At 38.4% G+C, this 17,955-nt stretch overlaps 1 protein-coding gene across 1 annotated transcript in view; it reads left to right on the top strand.

Moving 5' to 3' along the window:
- The first annotated feature begins 9,527 nt into the window (after window positions 1–9,527).
- The window catches only part of GLDC (glycine decarboxylase), a 111,124-nt gene continuing 102,696 nt past the window's right edge, over window positions 9,528–17,955 (top strand). Inside the window, exons 1-2 of the mRNA XM_074197491.1 lie at window positions 9,528–10,075; window positions 10,642–10,720. Of these exons, the coding sequence (XP_074053592.1) occupies window positions 9,785–10,075; window positions 10,642–10,720 (370 nt within the window). The 5' untranslated portion in view covers window positions 9,528–9,784. The remainder of the gene's footprint in view (window positions 10,076–10,641; window positions 10,721–17,955) is intronic.

The following is a 17,955-nucleotide window of genomic DNA, read 5'->3' as shown; positions in this document are numbered from 1 at the left end:
TAGTTCTGTTTTGATATGTTAAGTTTAAAGTATCCAAAGTATATTCCATTTGCATTATCTAATAGAGATTTAGGAAAGGAGTTCAGGAAAATGACTAGGATTGGAGATGATAATTAAACTCTTGAGAGCTGATAAGGTTATCAAGTAAGACAATATAGTGGAAAGGGAGTCCAGGACTCCTAAAGTTAGGGATTTGGGGCATACCTAAAGTTAGGGATCACACAGCAAGTAGGAGGAGAACCAAGAAAGCTGTGTCATGAAAATCAAGAGTAGAGTGTCCAGAAGAGAAGACTGTCAGGAAATGATAGTAATGTGAAAAAAAAAAGAAAAATCAGTCACATTTAATATTTCAAATTAATTGTCTAATTAATAATTTAAATGAAAATAATATGAAATCATCAAGTCTTGGGAAAGATATAAAAACTTTATGAAAAAGCAGGTAGCATTGTTATTACTTTTTCCTCAGGAAGGTGAGGGTTTATTTTATTTTTTTTTGAAGGTGAGGGTTTAAGAAGATTATTACAGAATCACTGAATTTCAGAGCTGGAAGTGACACCAGTAGGAATCTCATTCCCTTCCCCCTAGTAATTTTTTTTATTCTCTATGTGAACTTTTTCTTTCTTTCTTTTTTTTGTAAATGGTATTTTATTTTTTTCCAATTCCAATATTTTTTTTTAGGTTTTTGCAAGGCAAGGGGGGTTAAGTGGCTTGCCCAAGGCCACACAGCTAGGTAATTATTAAGTGTCTGAGGCTGGATTTGAACTCAGGTACTCCTGACTCCAGGGCTGATGTTCTATCCACTGCACCACCTAGGCGACCCACTACTTTTTAAAAAAAACCTTATAATGAATATAAATTTACTTCCTAGGTGGAGATATCGTTTGTAGCCAAATGAATTCCCAGGAGTTAGTAGTAGTTCTCTGATTTAACAAGTCCAATGAGGACCTCTCTCATATTTGTATTTGTGGCATGAGAGAATCATAGATTTAGTGATGAAAGGGATGTTGGAAGTCATCTAATCCATCACCCTTCTTTTACAAATTAAGAAATTTAGTCCTAGAACAGATAAAGTTCCTCACTGGAAGCCAAACAAGAAAAATAGTTAAACAGCAGAACCAGGTTTCACATCCAAGTTCTCTGACTCAGTCAGAGACTGAGATTTGAACTGAAACAGGATTTGAACAGAAGTCTTCTTCTTGGCTGCAAGCCCAGCACTCAGTCCTTTGTGTTACCTGGCTGATTCATAAATGGAACCTTTAGTCTTTTTTGTTTTTACAAGGCAAGTGTGACTTGCTCAAGATCACACAGCTAGGTAATTATTAAGTGTCTGAGGTCAGTTTTGAACTCAGGTCCTCTGATTCCAAGGTCAGTGCTTCATCCACTATGCTACCTAGCTGCTCCACAACCTCTTTAGTCTTAAGATTAAAAGTCAGAACTATAGAATATCAGACCTGGCAGGGATTTTGGAGGATATCATGCTTCAGAAGACATATTTCAGAAGACAGCAGATCTCATTACTATTCTAACCAAGAAGACAAGCAATGGTCACAATACCATTCAGCAGGTAGTCAATCCAGTCCTTTTTTTTTCTTTCTGGCCTTTACTTATGATACTTTATTTACTCAATAGAATTATTTCATCCACCAAGGAAGCAGAGACATCATTAATGTCCTTACAGTTCTTTTTTGGTGGGTTCAACTCCTTCCTCTTTGGGAAGATCTTCAAATCTTTTACTCAAAATAAAAGGGATTAATGGTCATTTCTCTTCCATTACATCTTGTGTCACATTCTTTTATCTTTCAATTTCCTAGTGAGGCAGAATTTCCTTCTGGCACTAGAGCTACCTTTCTTTGTTTTCACAGTAAACTCTGACTTCATTTTAGAAAGGTAATATTTCATTTTCCCTGTTTACCTGCAAAATGTAATGGTATTCTTTAAGCCCTTCCTTCTAGGAGGGAGACCAATCATACTTTAAGCAATGGTCTTGTTAGGAGCTCTTATGTCTTTCTTGTCTATTCTTTCTAGAATTTAATCCATTTTCCTTGAAGCTGCCAAATCAATATTCCAAAAGTATACATGTATCCATGTCACCATCATTCCTTACACACACATACACTCTCTCTCTCTCTCTCTCTCTCTCCCCCCCTCAAAAAAAAAAAAAGAAATCTTCCATGACTCCCTATAGAACAAAACACAAAATCCTTAGTGTGGCATTTAGGTCCCTCCTACAATCTGACAACCCCCATACATTTTTCAGTCTTATTTTCTATTTTCTCTGTTTTAGTCCACCTGAATTAGCTTCACTCTAGTTCTATCTCCTTTCTCCATTTCTTTGCATAAAAGGACGTGTCTAGAATGCATTTCTTCCTCACTTTGATATTTTTCTAATCCATAGCTTACATCAGGATATAACTAGGGAGTCACTCCTTACATAAAGCCTTTCCTAATACCCCAAATTAGCACTTTCCCTTTTGAAATTATTTTATAGTACAAGGAGAATAAAAAGAAAACCAGAACAGAGTACATAGAACCTACAAACAACTGAGATTAAAAATGAATGAGAATTAACAAATAAGGAATTTGTTTTGAAAACTCAAATGAAGTGACTGAAAAATTGTATATTTTATATATTAAACTTAATTTTAATATAGTTTCTCAGTAAGTTCTCAGTAAGTCTAGCATATAACAAATGCTTCAAAATGCTATTGTTGTCTTGATGTTGAGTGTTGAGCTTTTAGCAAGACATTTAATCACATAATTTAAATAAATTAACTTACATTGTTTTCATTTACTTATATGTGTATATGTTCGATCTTCCCAGTAGAATGTAGGTTCTTTGAGAGGAGGAACTATTTCATTTTTGTCTCTTTATCTGGATAGAATAGTACCTTGCACATATCAGACACCTAATAAATGTTTGTTCAAATAAATTGAATTGTGACTAATTCCCTATCAACTCTCTTTACCTAGATAAATCGTTTCTCATTTTGTTAATCATTTCACAGCCACACTACTTTTCTTTTTTCTTATTAATTTTCTTATTCTCATTCATTTCTTTTTTAATGTAACTTCTTTTCTTGTCTTCAATTGTTTTGACCTATGCCATTGACTTTGATGACTGGAGGAGAGAGTGACATTAATATGTGCACAGCTCTCCTCACTTAAATTCAATTCACTTGCTAGTCTTCCTGAAGTTACTGGTCTTCCTTAAGAACAAAGGACAGGGGCAGCTAGGTAGCTTAGTGGATAAAGCACCGGCCTTGGAGTCAGGAGTACCTGGGTTCAAATCCGGTCTCAGACACTTAATAATTACCTAGCTGTGTGGCCTTGGGCAAGCCACTTAACCCTATTGCCTTGCAAAAATCTAAAAAAAAAAAAAACCAAAGGACAAACAATAACAATCTTTTCCTGGAATATTCCCATAAAATTGCTGTCCCATCCCAGTGCCTTGGATATTGCAAATGACTCTGACTTCTGGATTGGATCAATCACTTAGTCAATACAAGATAAGGTTTAGTTATGGACAAAATCTAGAGACACACACACACACACACACACACACACACACACACACACACATATGTATATATATAATATTGACTTAATCAGTCATTCAGTAGTTGACAAGAAGTTCTTGATCAATTTGTAAGGGGTAAAAGCCATGGATGAAATGGAGTGATTTTTTTTTTTTTTTAGGTTTTTGGCAAGGCAAATGGGGTTAAGTGTCTTGCCCAAGGCCACACAGCTAGGTAATTATTAAGTGTCTGAGACTGGATTTGAACCCAGGTACTCCTGACTCCAAGGCCGGTGCTTTATCCACTACACCACCTAGCCACCCCTGGAGTGATGGGATTGACTAAGAAGAGTCATATCCTGTGGATCTTCCAGTTTGGAACCCAGTTTTTGTCTGACTAGAAGTCTGACTGGAAGGTCCAGTCAATTCTCTAAGAAACAATCATTTGGGAAAGTGGGGAGAAGAACCTTTGATCTCTTTGACAAGAGGAGGACCTTGGAGGGATCTGGACTTCTCACTCTTGTCCTTACAGTGTCTCTGGGAACAGCTGACCACAGTATCTGCATCCAGAGGCATGGATAAAGTAGACTCACTAAGAAAAGGAATTTTTGGTACTCTACAAAGGAGATAGAACTAGAGTGAAGTTAATTCAGATGGACTAAAACAGAGAAAAATAGAAAATAAGACTGAAAAAGACTTTACTAAGGAGAAGTTCAGGAGGGCCTTTCTCCAGGCACTGAGAATTACCCTCTTTGCCACATCACCTATTCTAATCTTAAGACCACTCAGTGCTGGAGTTTTAGAAGAATGTGCCTCCAGTTTGGGAGATTACCATATTTTTAAAATTTTTTTATTTAAGGCAATGGGGGTTAAGTGACTTGCCCAAGGTCACACAACTAGGCAATTACTAAGTGTCTGAGTCCAGATTTGAACTCAGGTCCTCCTGACTCCAGGGCCAGTGCTCTATCTACTGCACCACCTAACTGCCCCTTAATATAAATTTCTTAAAATTAACTAAATTTATCTGGCATAATTAATGAAAGAAGAATACCAGTGGTAGTTCATGAACCATATTACTATTAGAAAAATGACCCTCTGCCCTCAGAGGTTACCTCTGGATCTTAGAATAGAAAAATTGCTACATTCTGTCCCAACCCGTGAGTCCAGGTGTGGGTTGGGAGAGTAAATTTCAGAGTTTGTGCTACACTTTTAAATTTCCCCACCACAAATTCAATTTCCTATCACAATTTCAAATCTCTTTCCCAATTCTTTCCTTTTCATCTCAAATCTTTCTCCTTCTCCTTCTTCCACCTACCCTGCTTCTTAGAGAGGGTCATGTCCAATCCTGATTAATCAAAAGAAATCAGTCTAGCAATTTATTCAAAAAGAATCAAATTGATGAGAAATGTAGATTGCCTATATTATTATAATAAGCAGTTAGAGGGATAATCCATTAAGTTAGCCCATCAATATGAATAAATCAGAAAGACACTTGAAGATGATTTTTTGATAAGACGAAATCTCCATAGAGCATTTTTAATGATTTCAAATTACTTGCCATTGCATAGCTTTTTTGACATTGATATTCTGATGAAGCTATATGACTGAATATCATAGGACATTTCTATTTCTAAAAAAATTAAATTTATAAGCAAACCAAAAGTTAACCCAAAGATGGTGGGGTGTGAAAGTTAGTGTCAGCAGAGTGCTAATGATGATTCTGAGAAGTGTAAAAGGCGGTAACTTAGAACAGTATTAGGATTTAATTGCTTTTCAATTCATTCATTTTTGTATGATTGGAAAAGGAGATACTAACTACATGATAGAGTGTTAATGAGGTAAAACAGGAGTTGGACAGAACTGGATCTAAAGGAAACTGAATGCTCAAGTGGTTGAAAGCAAAATTAGATCTAGTGAAGATAGGAGCAAATCCTTCTAAAGAGAAACTGTGGGCATTCCTTAGCTGATGGTTATGGAGCTTCCTGAATAGTCATTTACTGCTTGGGTATGTTGGTAAATCCCAGAAGGCAGAATGTATTTTTGTCTGACCAGGACCCTGAGGCAGTACAACTGGTCACAGCCAGTTTTCTTTGATGCTAAATTAAGGATGTCACTGAGTCCTGGATGTAGAGCACAGCTCCAAAATTTATTCAAAACAAATACACTTCTGAGAGGTGGACATCTGCCCTGTCTACAGCTTTATTATTTCTACAGTTTCCTGACAAAGAGTGAAAGGGAGTGGAGGAGATGAAAATGTTCCAAAAATCTTCACAAGAGCTCCAAGCTCCCTTTATACTCTACTTTTTTTTTCCTATTTGAACTTTCCTAGTCATTTTATTCATTGTAACTATTTGATCCAGTCATCCCACATCCATCTTTGTTTTCTATCAATGAATCATGTCTCGTCAACAATATTGCAGATAGGATTCTTGATTTGGGGAATAGTTGAATGGGAGAATCTTTTAGCTCTTTTCAAACTCTGAGATGCTATGATTATATGGCCTCAGAGTCTTCTTCCAAAGCCATATCTTTATAGTCCTTTCCTACTCCCATGTTATTAAGATTTTTGCACCCTTTATTGAACCTCAAATTTCAACTCAAATTTTAACTCCATATACTTCTTATGAAAAAAGTGATGTTCATTCCCCGTCATACATGTTGCTCCTATAACTTATTCTTTATCAGCTCACCAAATCCATCTCATTTTAATCTCACCCCTCCCCATCTCACCATTAAATAAATTGTCTTTATTCCTTGGTTTATCTATAATCACACAATGTTAAAACCAAAAGGGTACTTAGAGATTATCTAATCCAATAGTTCCCAAACTCTACAAGCATGAAGACCCCTCTTTAATGTCCCCAAATAGCTAAATGTAGACCATGCTCTCTCTCCCCATCTCCTGCCCATAGAATCCCTGACTTCCTTCAAGTCTCAGCACAAATGCCATTTTTAGCAGGAGAATTTTGCTGGTCTCAGATGCTAGAGCTTTCTCCTCAAAGATTATATGGGTAGCCAGGTGGCACAGTAGATAGGACACTGGTCTTGGAGTTGGGAGGACAAGAGATCAAATCCAGCCTCTTGATACTTGACAACTCGCTGTGTGACCCTGGGCAAGTCACTTAACCCTGATTGCCTCGCATCCAGGGCAATCTCCAATCTCCAGATATGAATCAGGAGATTCATATCTGGCCACCAGACCCAAATAGTTGTGGGGGAGAAAATGAGACTGGTGATTTAGGACAGTCCCCCCTCACTCAAATCCAATTCATATGCTTATCATGGCATCAACTCCCTGGCATCATGGTCCTCTTAAGAATGAGGGACAAACATAATGACCTTCCATCTATTCTGTATGCCTCTAGTATGTGTCTAATCATTTACACATTGTCTTCCCCACTAGAATGTAAGCTTCTTGAAGGCATAGACTGCTTTCACATTTAAACCCATTCCCAGATTCATTAATAAATGTTTATTGATTGGTTAATTGATGGTTATACTTTTATTTGTTGTTTGGGAAAATATGATGTCAAAAAACTAAATATTTGCAATTTCTTCATCACAACTGCATCTACATATATTTGAATAATAGTATACATATTTATCTGCAACACATTATTTAATCCATCTACACATTAAGGATTCTCAACATTCTGTATATAACTTGTTTGTTTATGTCTTTATTGTCTCTCCCATTAGATGGTGAGCTCCTTGAACTATCTTTCACCTATTTTTGTACTCTTCTGTACTTTGCAGAGTGTTAGGTTCATAAATGGTTAGAGATTATTGATTGATCATTATTATTGATCCTGCACTGAATCTAAGGATCTTTCAGGGGCTGGGGTTTGAAGGTAGGAATACAGCTGTAATCCAATGCTTCCCCATCTCCCTTATTATTTATAAGAAAACAGACACAGAGAAATAAAACAAAAACTTGAATCAAGTTTTCCATCTGCTATTAAGTTTTGGAATAGGAAATTACAACAGAAAGTTTCATATACCATTACATCCCATTTCTTCGCATGTGTCTTTATTTACATTTGATCATAGAATCATAAATTGAATTCAAACTCTTCATTTTGAAGAAGACTAAACTAAGACTGAAAATGATACCCAGGGTATCACATAGCTAATTAGTATCTTCAGCAGAATTTTATTTTATTTAGTTTTTTTTTGCAAGGCAATGGAGTTAAGTGACTTGCCCAAGGTCAAACAGGTAGTTATTAAATGTCTGAGGTAAGATTTGAACTCTGGACCTCCTGATTCCAGGATCAGTGCTCTGTGCTGTGTGCCATATAGCTGCACCCTTCAGCAGAATTTGAACTTGAGTCTTTCTGCCTCCTAGCCAAACTGCTACCTGATTACCTTAGAATGGGTACTTTTAGCTATTAATTTTTATGCTAAAAATAACTAATCATAGAATGTTACAGCTGGAAGAAATTTTGGAGATCAAAACTCATCATTTCACAGATGGGGCATTGAATCCCAGACAGGTGGAGTAACTTGCCTGAAGTCATGAAAGTTACTGACCTATGGAGTCCAGAGTGAAAATTAGGACTCTTGACTAATAGTCTTTCTTTTCCCCTCCCACAATAAAAAGATATGCCAGCACAAAGAGACCTGAGGCTCTCAGAGTTCCTAAAAGTCCAGATGCAGATGTTAGATAGCTGAAGAAGAGCTAGGGTGAAATTGGTGAGAAACAGTAAGAATCATGGCAAGACAATAATCATACCATCAGAAATTGTTTAATGGCACAGAACTTTACTTCCTAAGTGAGGTCAATAAATTCATTTCTATATTGTTTCTTTTTTAAATGATGTTGTAACATTGGTTTCCAAGTTGTCATCTGAGAAAATTAAACTCCTGATAATATTTTCTCATAATAAAATTAAACTCTTAATAATAGTTTCTCATAATAAAGTTTAAATTCATGTTATGATGAATTTTCTTGATCAGCTGCAGCAGTGACCACAACCCCATCCCTGGGACCACTGTGACCTCTTCCCACTTTGAGCAGCTACTTCCTGGGCACGATGACTTCTCTGAGAGGTACATTGGCCTGAGAGACAAAAGAGAAGAGATGCTTCAGAAATTCTAGATAATTTCTAGATAATGCTTAATTTCCAGATCTGTCTCATTCAGAAGGAAAATAACATATACTACAACTTTCTAGAGGAATGAAAAAAAAGATTTGCTTTTAACCCATGTTTTCCTCTGAGTAGCACAAAAAATAAAATAATTTTCAAAGAAAAATTATCAATTTGTGCCTCAAAGAAACTTTGACTATTGTACCTCTGAGAAATTTTTATTGAGCCATATCACGTGGGATGTATAGAATAACAGATATATATGTATATGATATAAAATACATGTTATAATAACAAATATGCACATATATAGTGATGCATTAGAAATGTTCTTAGTAGAGAAAGCCGGGGAGAGTATGTAAATTTAAATCTTGACTTGGCTATTTTTTGAATGTCTTGGGCAAATCGTTTTTCCTCAGCTGGAATGATTAGGTCTCTATGATTTCTAGCCGCAACTAGATTTTTTTTCCCTTCAGAGTATCCAATATAGTGCTGATATTTGCACCAATGACTTATTCTCTCTGTCTCTGTCTGTGGCTCTGACCCCTTCTCTTTTCCACAGCTATTGGCCTCACCTAGAACAACTCCTGCTTGAGACTCTTGTACATTTTAGCTTGCTTCCATTTGGAAGTGGTCCTTAGGTTCTGGTCTCCCTCCCTAGAGGCGATGGGAAGAGCGCGGAGTACAGTGGCCTCTGCTAGAACTGTCCATACCCGGGCTAGCTATTCCTTTCAGGGTCTAGGCAAAGAGTGGAGGGAATTGAGGGGACGGGGCGGGGGGTGGAGGCAGGCAGAAGGGGCGGGGGCTACATTGCCCCAATTCCCCCCCTCCCACCCTCCGTCTCCTTCGCTATTGGCTAAAATGTCCCAGAAGGGCGGAGCCCGAAACCCCGTTCTCCACCTCATCCTCTTCCCCCAGCCGGCCTGGCTCCTCTTGGGTGCACCGGGCAGGTGACTCTGGCTGGCAACTTTGTGCGAGTGCCGGAGCCCGAGTCCCAGGCAGTGTGCCCGCCCGCTCCATCCTTCTGCCATCCCTCCAGCCAGCCATCTGGCCCTCTCGGTGTCCTGCCATCCCAGAGCCGGGGAGGGTCCCAGGAGAGGGACCAGGTCCAAAAAGAAGAGCGGCTGTACCAGGAGAGGAGGGAGGGGGCCTAGAGGACCACCCCAGGAGGCAAAGGGGGGCCATGCAGAGCTGGGGCAGATGGTGGGGGGGGCTGCGCTTCAGCCGGGGGGTGGCGGCGGCCACCGGTCGCCACTTGGCCCCGGGGCCGGGCCCCCTGGGGGGTCTCTGGGCGCAGCGGGGCCGAGACTGCGGCAGCGGCGGCAGCGACCCCGGCCCCGGCCCCGGGACCACCACCACGGTGACCTCTCGCCACATTGAGCAGCTGCTCCCCCGGCACGATGACTTCTCCGAGAGGCACATTGGCCCGAGAGACAAAGAGAAGAGAGAGATGCTGCAGACCCTGGGACTGGCGGTAGGGACCCTTCGCCCCCGCCCCCCACCCCGTTCCCCTTTGCTCCTGTTCATCTCTTGTTCTCTCTCCACCCCACCCCCCACTGCTCCCCCATTTCACACTCTCTGCCCTATCTCTTACTGCCCCAGTTCTGGGCCCCGGGCCCCCACCCCTTCTCCCCTCTCTCCCCCAGGCAGCACCACTTTCTCCCTCTCTGTGTCTCTCCGCTGCCACTGGCTCTGCCTCTTGGCCATGGAAGCCTTGAAACTTCTGGTCTCCTAGGTCGCAGAGCTAACAAGGTTGTTGCCTGGGAAAGCGGTTCTTTTACAAGTATCAGTGGCGGGTTTGGGTAACTATTGCCTCCTGGTCAACTAAGTTCTGTTTGCACAGAGAGAGAGAGAACCAGCCCTTTACGGCTTGCTGATGCACAAGCAGGGCTTTTGTTGTGTTTGTTCAAAGTATTTCAAATGCTCAAATGAACTCCCCACAAGCCTTTATGGGTTTACGAGATGCAAAAGCAGTTCCCAAAGAAATAGGCCTATTCATATTGTCTTTTCTCTGTGTTTCTGGCTCTCTTTTAAATTTAGAGTGTTGAGGAATTGATTGAGAAGACCGTCCCTGCCAGCATCCGCTTGAGAAGACCCTTGAAGATGGAGGACCCTGTTTGTAAGTGAACTAGGGCAGTATCGGGAGACTTCTGAGATATCTCACATAGCTCTCACACAGCCTTTGTGTATAACTAATCCTTTCTGCAACAGTTTAAGAGGAAGGATTTACTCTCAGTTCAGTTTTATAATGCCTCAGTAGAGTGTATCTATTAAGAAGGGAAACCAAGAGACAAATTAGCTGTAATGTGTGGGGTGGGGAAACTGAAGAAAGAATTCCCTGAAATGAATTCAATATATATAGTCCTTCTAAGTTCTACCCCCACTCCCATTCTTAGGCCTTTGCAGGGCCTGTTAAGAAGCCTTTCTACTTATCAACATTTTAACTCATAGAGAAAAGTAAGGTGAAACCAAAACTGGTTCTGACCCGAAAGCATCTGTTTAGAAGCACATCTGTCTGAATTATGAGGGAAGCTGTGTTTGCTTCCTTGTCCCCCCCTCAGAGCTTTGAACTATTTCAGATTATAAAATTTTAAATAGCCTGATTGATGTTCTGAAGCATTTATCTCCTGTGGTACTTTAATGGCTTTGTTTTACTTGATCCAGCCAGACTGTACCAGATTCTCATCATCAGAGTATTTAAATACTGTACTTGAGAAATTAAAAGAAAGGAAGCTGTACCTAATTTGAAATGGTAGAGATAGTATCTCTTCTGCTACCTAAGAATTTTTCTAAAGATAGAAGGCAGCTGGTTTTTCAAGTTTTAGGTCCAGATGCACACATTAGACACACATACACTACATTGGATTTGGGAGTCAGAAAGACAAGTCCATATTCAATCTCAGACACTACCTAGCTGTATAGGACCTTAGACAAATAACTTAATCTTTTTACTTTAATCCTTTCATCTGTGAAATGGGATAATAAGACCATCTACTTCACTGGAAATTATAAGGATAAAATGAGATAATATTTATACATGCTTTCAAACTTTAAAAGTTATATAAATGATAGCTATTATTATTGGAGGGATTGTTTTTTTTCTCCTTTTTTAAAAAATTTAATACACACAAAACAATCAGGGTTAAGTGACTTGCCCAGCTAGTGCCAATGTTTGAGGTCAAACTTGAATTCAGGTCCTCCTAATTACGGAGCTGGTGCTTTATCCACTGTACAGCATAGCTTTGTTAAGTTTCTAATTTGAGTTCCTATTTCTCTATAATAAAGTTCTGGAAAATCATTTTTATAGCAGTTCAAAGCTTGCAAAATGCTTAGTATTTCATGTGTTCTTCACAACAAACTTGTGAGGTTAATTAAGTACTGGAGGTATTATAATAAAAAATAGCTAGCAAGTCTATAATGCTTTAAGAGTTGTGAAGGGCTTTCCATATTTATCTCATTTGATTCTTGCAGAAACTTTGTGAGGTAGGTCCTAGTATTCCCATTTTATAGATGAAGAAACTGAGGCACAGAGAGAGGTTAAATAATTTGCCCACAGTAGCTCAGATAGTGTCTAAGGCAGGATTTGAACTCAGGCCTTTTTAATTCTCTGAACTCAACCTATTACACCACTTTGCAGCTTCTTTTCAAATCCAGATCTTTGGATTTGAGGCTAAGAAAAGGTGTGACTTGCCTATTGTCACACTAGCACTATGTTGTCTTCATTTCCATCTTTCTAGTCACAGGGCATGTGGCTCCTTTACATCTACCCTCTTGACTCTGCATCAGTACACATTAATCTTCTCATCCATAGGAACACTTGTAGGTGTCCAAGGTAGGATGTGAACAATCTCTGTTGACTTTAAGTCTAGCATAATTTTTATTCCATGGCCCTGCCTCTCTACTGTTGTCAAGACAATAGCTGTAGCAGAGTAGCAATTTGATTTTATGTTTTTGAACTCCAAATTCAACACTCTTTTTGCAGTGGCATAGAGATAAAACTCATTATGAATCTGGGTTCTGATGCTTATCAATTTTTGGGACTTGGGGAAGCCACTTCCCTCTTGGGGGTTTCAGTTTCCTCATCTATGGCTTAAGGGACTTTGATAAGAAGTTCTAATAATAATGGCTGTCCTTATTGTAGTACTTTTAAGGTCTGTAAAATATTTTACACATATTATCTAATTTGATTAGATTAGTCCTGTGATCTGCTTACAAGTATTGTGATTGATAAAACAGGTTCCTTTTAGCTCTAAAATTCTACAATCTTCATCTTTTAAAAAATTCAATTTTTTCCCATTAACAAAAATATTTTCTCCTTGCCCTTATTATTCCACTAGGGGGAAAAGAATAAAAGCCTTCTAACAAATTTGTATAGTTAAGCAAAATAAATCCTATTCTAACTAGGTTTAAAATGTGTCTCATTCTACACATTTAGTCCATCACCATCTTGTAAGGAGATGAGTAGCATTTTTCGTCATCAGTGGTATAACTTCATGGACAATGATTATGTTTTTCAGAGTCCTAAAGTCTTTTGAAGTTTTTATTTTTATACTTTGAAGCTATTATGTAAATTATTGTCCTGTTTCTTCTTACTTCACTCTGCGCCAGTCCATACACGTGTTCCTAGGTTTCTTTGGAACCAACTCTTTCACAGTTGCTTATAGCATAATGCTATTCCCTTAAATTAATATAACTAATTTATTTAGTCATTCTTCAATAGATGGGCACTTGCTTATATTCCAGTTATTTTCCCCCTCTAAAACAACTGCTTAAAATAATATACAAATACCTACACATTTTGTGTAGATGTGTGTATATATATATATATATAATATATATACATAGACACACAAAAGGATATAATGAATATATTTATGTGTTTATCTATACACACACACATATGTGTATGCCCTTTACTTCTCTCTTTGATCCTTTTTGGGGTATAGGCCTAATAGCCTAGATCAAAGAGTATGCCCTGAGCTTATATTTATTGACTGATTTGCCTTAGAAATAGTTTTTTGTTCCTTTAAAAGTCATTGTGATACAAGATAACAGACCCAGATTTGAACCTTAGTTCTGCTATTAACTATCTGTGTGTCTTTAGGCAAATCACTTCATCTCTACAGGCTTTCTTCCTCACTTGTAAAATGAGAGAGTTCTCTACAATCTCTTTCCTAGTTCTGAAATCTTATGTTCAGTTTCAAGAGGCCCTCCTTTGAATTTTTAAAATAATTTTAAGTATGAAAAATTTGGAAAGTAGCTCCCTCCCAGTGGTACCTTCATGAGAACCTGCTATCAAAGAACTTGTAGATGATGTATTTATTTCAGTTAGACATTCTCTTAAAATATTTCAAAAGTTATCCTGAAAAATACTCACTCAGTTTTTGGAAATCTGTCAAAATCGTCTCATTTTTGAACTCCACTATATTTTGTTTTGCTTGAATAATTTGTGTATAAGAGGATTCAGATCTCCCTTCCCCCCAACTTGCTTCTTTCTCTCTTTGGTGGTGTGCTCGTGATAAGCAATTTGCAATCTGAGTGTAAACTTTAAACCTTGCAACCTCTGTGGAGTTCTGGGCCAGTTCAATCTGGTCAATTCAGGATGAGCTCCTGCAGCAGGCAAGAACACACACACACACACAGCCAGAAGTGTCAGAGTACTAGATCCTGGAAAAGTCTGGTTTTGTTAAATAACTGTTTTCTCAGAAATGTAATGCTCAACTCAGAAACTTCACAAGTACATTGTCCCTCATGATTTGTAGGCTGAGACTGAATGATGACTTGGCAAGAATAAAGTACATGTGGGCAGGGATGGCATTGTTTCAGGTCAGTAGCAGAACAAAATTTGATTTGATGAATATTTTCACAAACTGAAAATTCTAGACCAAACATTCAAACAGCTTCCTAGTTAAGAATAAGAGTGGGAGAGTTTTAAAACTGAGTGCTGGAAGGGATATTATGGATCATCTAATCAGACCCTCTAGCCCCTCATTTTACAGATGAGGAAACTGCAGGCTAAACTGGTAGATGACTTGTTCAGGTCCACATAGGTAGTCAGTATCTAAGGATTTAAACCTGGGCCCCTTGATTCCACATCTAATGTTTCTTTTTTTTTTCAAAAAAATACTTATTCCAAACATTTTTAAGGCCTGGAGATAGGGAAGAGGAGCACTAACTACTATGGAGGGGTCAAGAAAAGTTACATGTAGGAGGTGGCATTTGATTAAAACCCCAAAGGAATAGGGATTTTGGCTTGGTGGCTCCAGCACTAGAACTGGAGTCAGAAGTCATGAGTTCCTATTTTATTTTATTTTGGGTCTTTTTTTTCTTATTTTGGTTTTTGCAGGGCAGTGGGGTTGGGGTGGCTTGCATGTCACACGGCTGGGTGATTGTTGGGTATATGGGGCTGGATATGGGCTCGGGTGCTCCGTCCATTGAGCCACCTGGCCATACCTAAAATTATTACTATTATTTTTTTTAATTTTAATTTTTTTCTCTCCCCTTTACTTTATCGCTCAAGTGAGTCTATATTCTTTTGGGGGGAGGGGGTATTTTGTTTACTCTTAAACAAGAATATTTTATTAATGTATAAAAAACATTATTTGTACAAAATGAGAATAAATTAATATTAAATATTAAAAAAAAGATGAGCAGAACCAGAAGATCATTATACACCCTAACAGCAACATGGAGGGGGGTGATGATCAACCTTAATGGACTTGCATCAGTGCAACAATCAGGCACAATTTTGGGGTATCTGTGATGGAGAATATTATCTGTATCCAGAGAAAGAATTGTAGAATTTGAACAAAGACCAAAAACTACTACCTTTAATTTTAAAAATATTATTATGTAATTTTGCTATCTCTTATACTTTATTTTTCTTCCTTAAGGATATGATTTCTTTCTCATCACATTCAACTGAGATCAATGTATACAATGTAAAGACTAACTGACTGCCTTCTGTGGGGGTGGGGGTGGGGGGAGGGAAGCAAGATTAGGGGAAAAAGTGTAAAATTCAAAATAAATAAAATCTTTCTTTTATAAACAAAAAAAGTCATGAGTTCAAATCCAACCTTAGACATTTTCTAGTTGTTTTACCTTGGAAAAGCCCCTTACCTCTGTCTGCTTCAGTTTTCGCATGTGTAAAATGAGGACTATTTTCCTTAACATCTCTTGCCATTCTAACACTCAACCTGTGAGAATTATTAACACCAGTTTCTGCATGTGTAAAAAGTGCTTGTCTGTTGTGAGGATCAAATGAGACAATATTTGTAAAGATCTTAGGAGAGCTTGTATACAGTAGGTGCTTAAATGATTCTTCCTTTCCCCAAAGGTGAGGAGAGAGTGTGTTTTAAGTATGGAAACTGGCCTGTATAAAGTCAAGGAGGTGTGGGGGTTTTTTGGTTGTTGTTTTGTTTTTTAGGTTTTTGCAAGGCAAATGGGGTTAAGTGGCTTGCCCAAGGCCACACAGCTAGGTAATTATTAAGTGTCTGAGACCGGATTTGAACCCAGGTACTCCTGACTCCAGGGTCGGTGCTTTATCCACTGTGCCACCTAGCCGCCCCTAGGAGGGGTTCTTGAATGATAGACTGGAGCCAAATAGTTTTTTATTTAGTCGTAGAGTCTATAAAGGTACTATTGAAGCTTCCTGAGTAGAGGAATAATTTGGCAGATGTGCAGTTGATTATTCTGAGGGAAAGAGGGGAGGCTGGGTGTTGAAGTAGGAGGTCTGTCTAATTATAGGTGAGAAGTGATGTGAACCTTAGCTAAGAAGATGACTGTTTGAGTGGAGAGAAAGGGACAAATATGACAGAGTTGCATAGACAAGGCAATAATTTATTAGATATAGGAGCTGGGGGGAAGTAAGTCATTCATTCAATAAGCATTTATTTTATCTACTACCAGCCTGTACCAAGTAGGGAGAATGTAGTCAGGGGTGACTCCTAGCTTTTAAACTTTGGTAACCAGAAGCATGGTGGTGTCCTATATAGTAATAGGGAAGTTAGAGTAAAGTGAGTTTGAAATGTCCTTTGAATATCTATTTGGAGATGTGCAAAAAGCAGTATTGTGGAACTGGAGCTCAGGAGAGAGTCTATACCTATCTGACTCTCATTCACGATGATATGTAGACAACAAAACTATCCAGGGAGAGGACGGTTCACATAATCCATATTTCCTCAAGGTTAAAATGAGGAAATATATGAGGATTTTCCAGCTCTAAATTCTATGGTTCCTAACTTCCATGATTTAAGATGGGTAGATGCCTTGGAAGGGAGAAGAATTGACTATCTCTTCCTAATGCCCCAGTTTATTCTAGGAACCTGAGTACTGGAGAGAAATCCTCCAGTTATTGGGATGGCTAGGTGGGAAGAAGAGGATGGTGTTGCATAAATCTGCTGGAAGTGTTATGTCATGCAAATCTAGTTCTCCTGAGCTAACCTTGGGATTACTTGGGTTCAGGTCAGTGCCTCTCCCCATCCCCTTTAACCCCAAGCTTGATTGCAAATCTCTGCTATGGCCACTTATTAACTTTTTCATTAGGAAAAAAATTATTTCCAAAAGCAATCTGGCTGTGGAGTCTTAAACTCATGGAAGGACTATTTTCCTTAACTTTTCTTGCCCTTCTAATACTCAACCTGTGAGGATTATTATTTTTTGTTTTTATACTTATATTGATAAGACTGCAGATCCAAAGGAGTAATGAAAATAAATCTGATGGAACTTTACCACCTTTTTGGCCATTTACTTTGCAGTGATCCTATTGTTGTGACAGGTGATGGGATTTTAAAGCTGGAAGTGACCTTAAGACACTAGTAAATGCAAACTCATTATTTTACAGATAAGAAAATTGAGGTCTGCAAAAGGAAAGCTTGGATGTTAAAATGGCAGAGCAAATGCTTGAACTCAAACTTTTGAATTCCAAGACCAGTTTCCTTCTGGATTTTGTTATTAGTCATTTGGGGATGATCTCTAAGAGTCAGCTTAGTGATATAGTACATACCATTCTTATGGTATAAATAAATACCTGTTAAGTGCCGATGATGTACCAGACCCTATTCTGGGCTCTGAGTCAGGGTGATGGTACCAAAGGAGGCAGAAGACAGTCCTTGCCCTCAAGAAGCTCAAAATCTAATGGACAAAACTACATGAAAACAAATATATAAAAAACAGACTATGTAGAGGATAAAGGAAATTTCCAACCTAGACCATATTAGAAACTAATTAAAAGAGGAAGAGAAAGGGTGTTTCTAGAGGCATACATCTCATGTTATCTTGATGATGACAGCAAGAAATCATATAGCTGACAGTCAGACTGTTCTTTTGATCTTTTTTTTTTCTTTTAAACATAGC

Source organism: Macrotis lagotis, chromosome 8 (assembly GCF_037893015.1).
Source record: "Macrotis lagotis isolate mMagLag1 chromosome 8, bilby.v1.9.chrom.fasta, whole genome shotgun sequence".
Lineage (NCBI taxonomy): Eukaryota > Metazoa > Chordata > Mammalia > Peramelemorphia > Peramelidae > Macrotis > Macrotis lagotis.
This window is presented reverse-complemented; position numbering and strand designations above follow the sequence as displayed.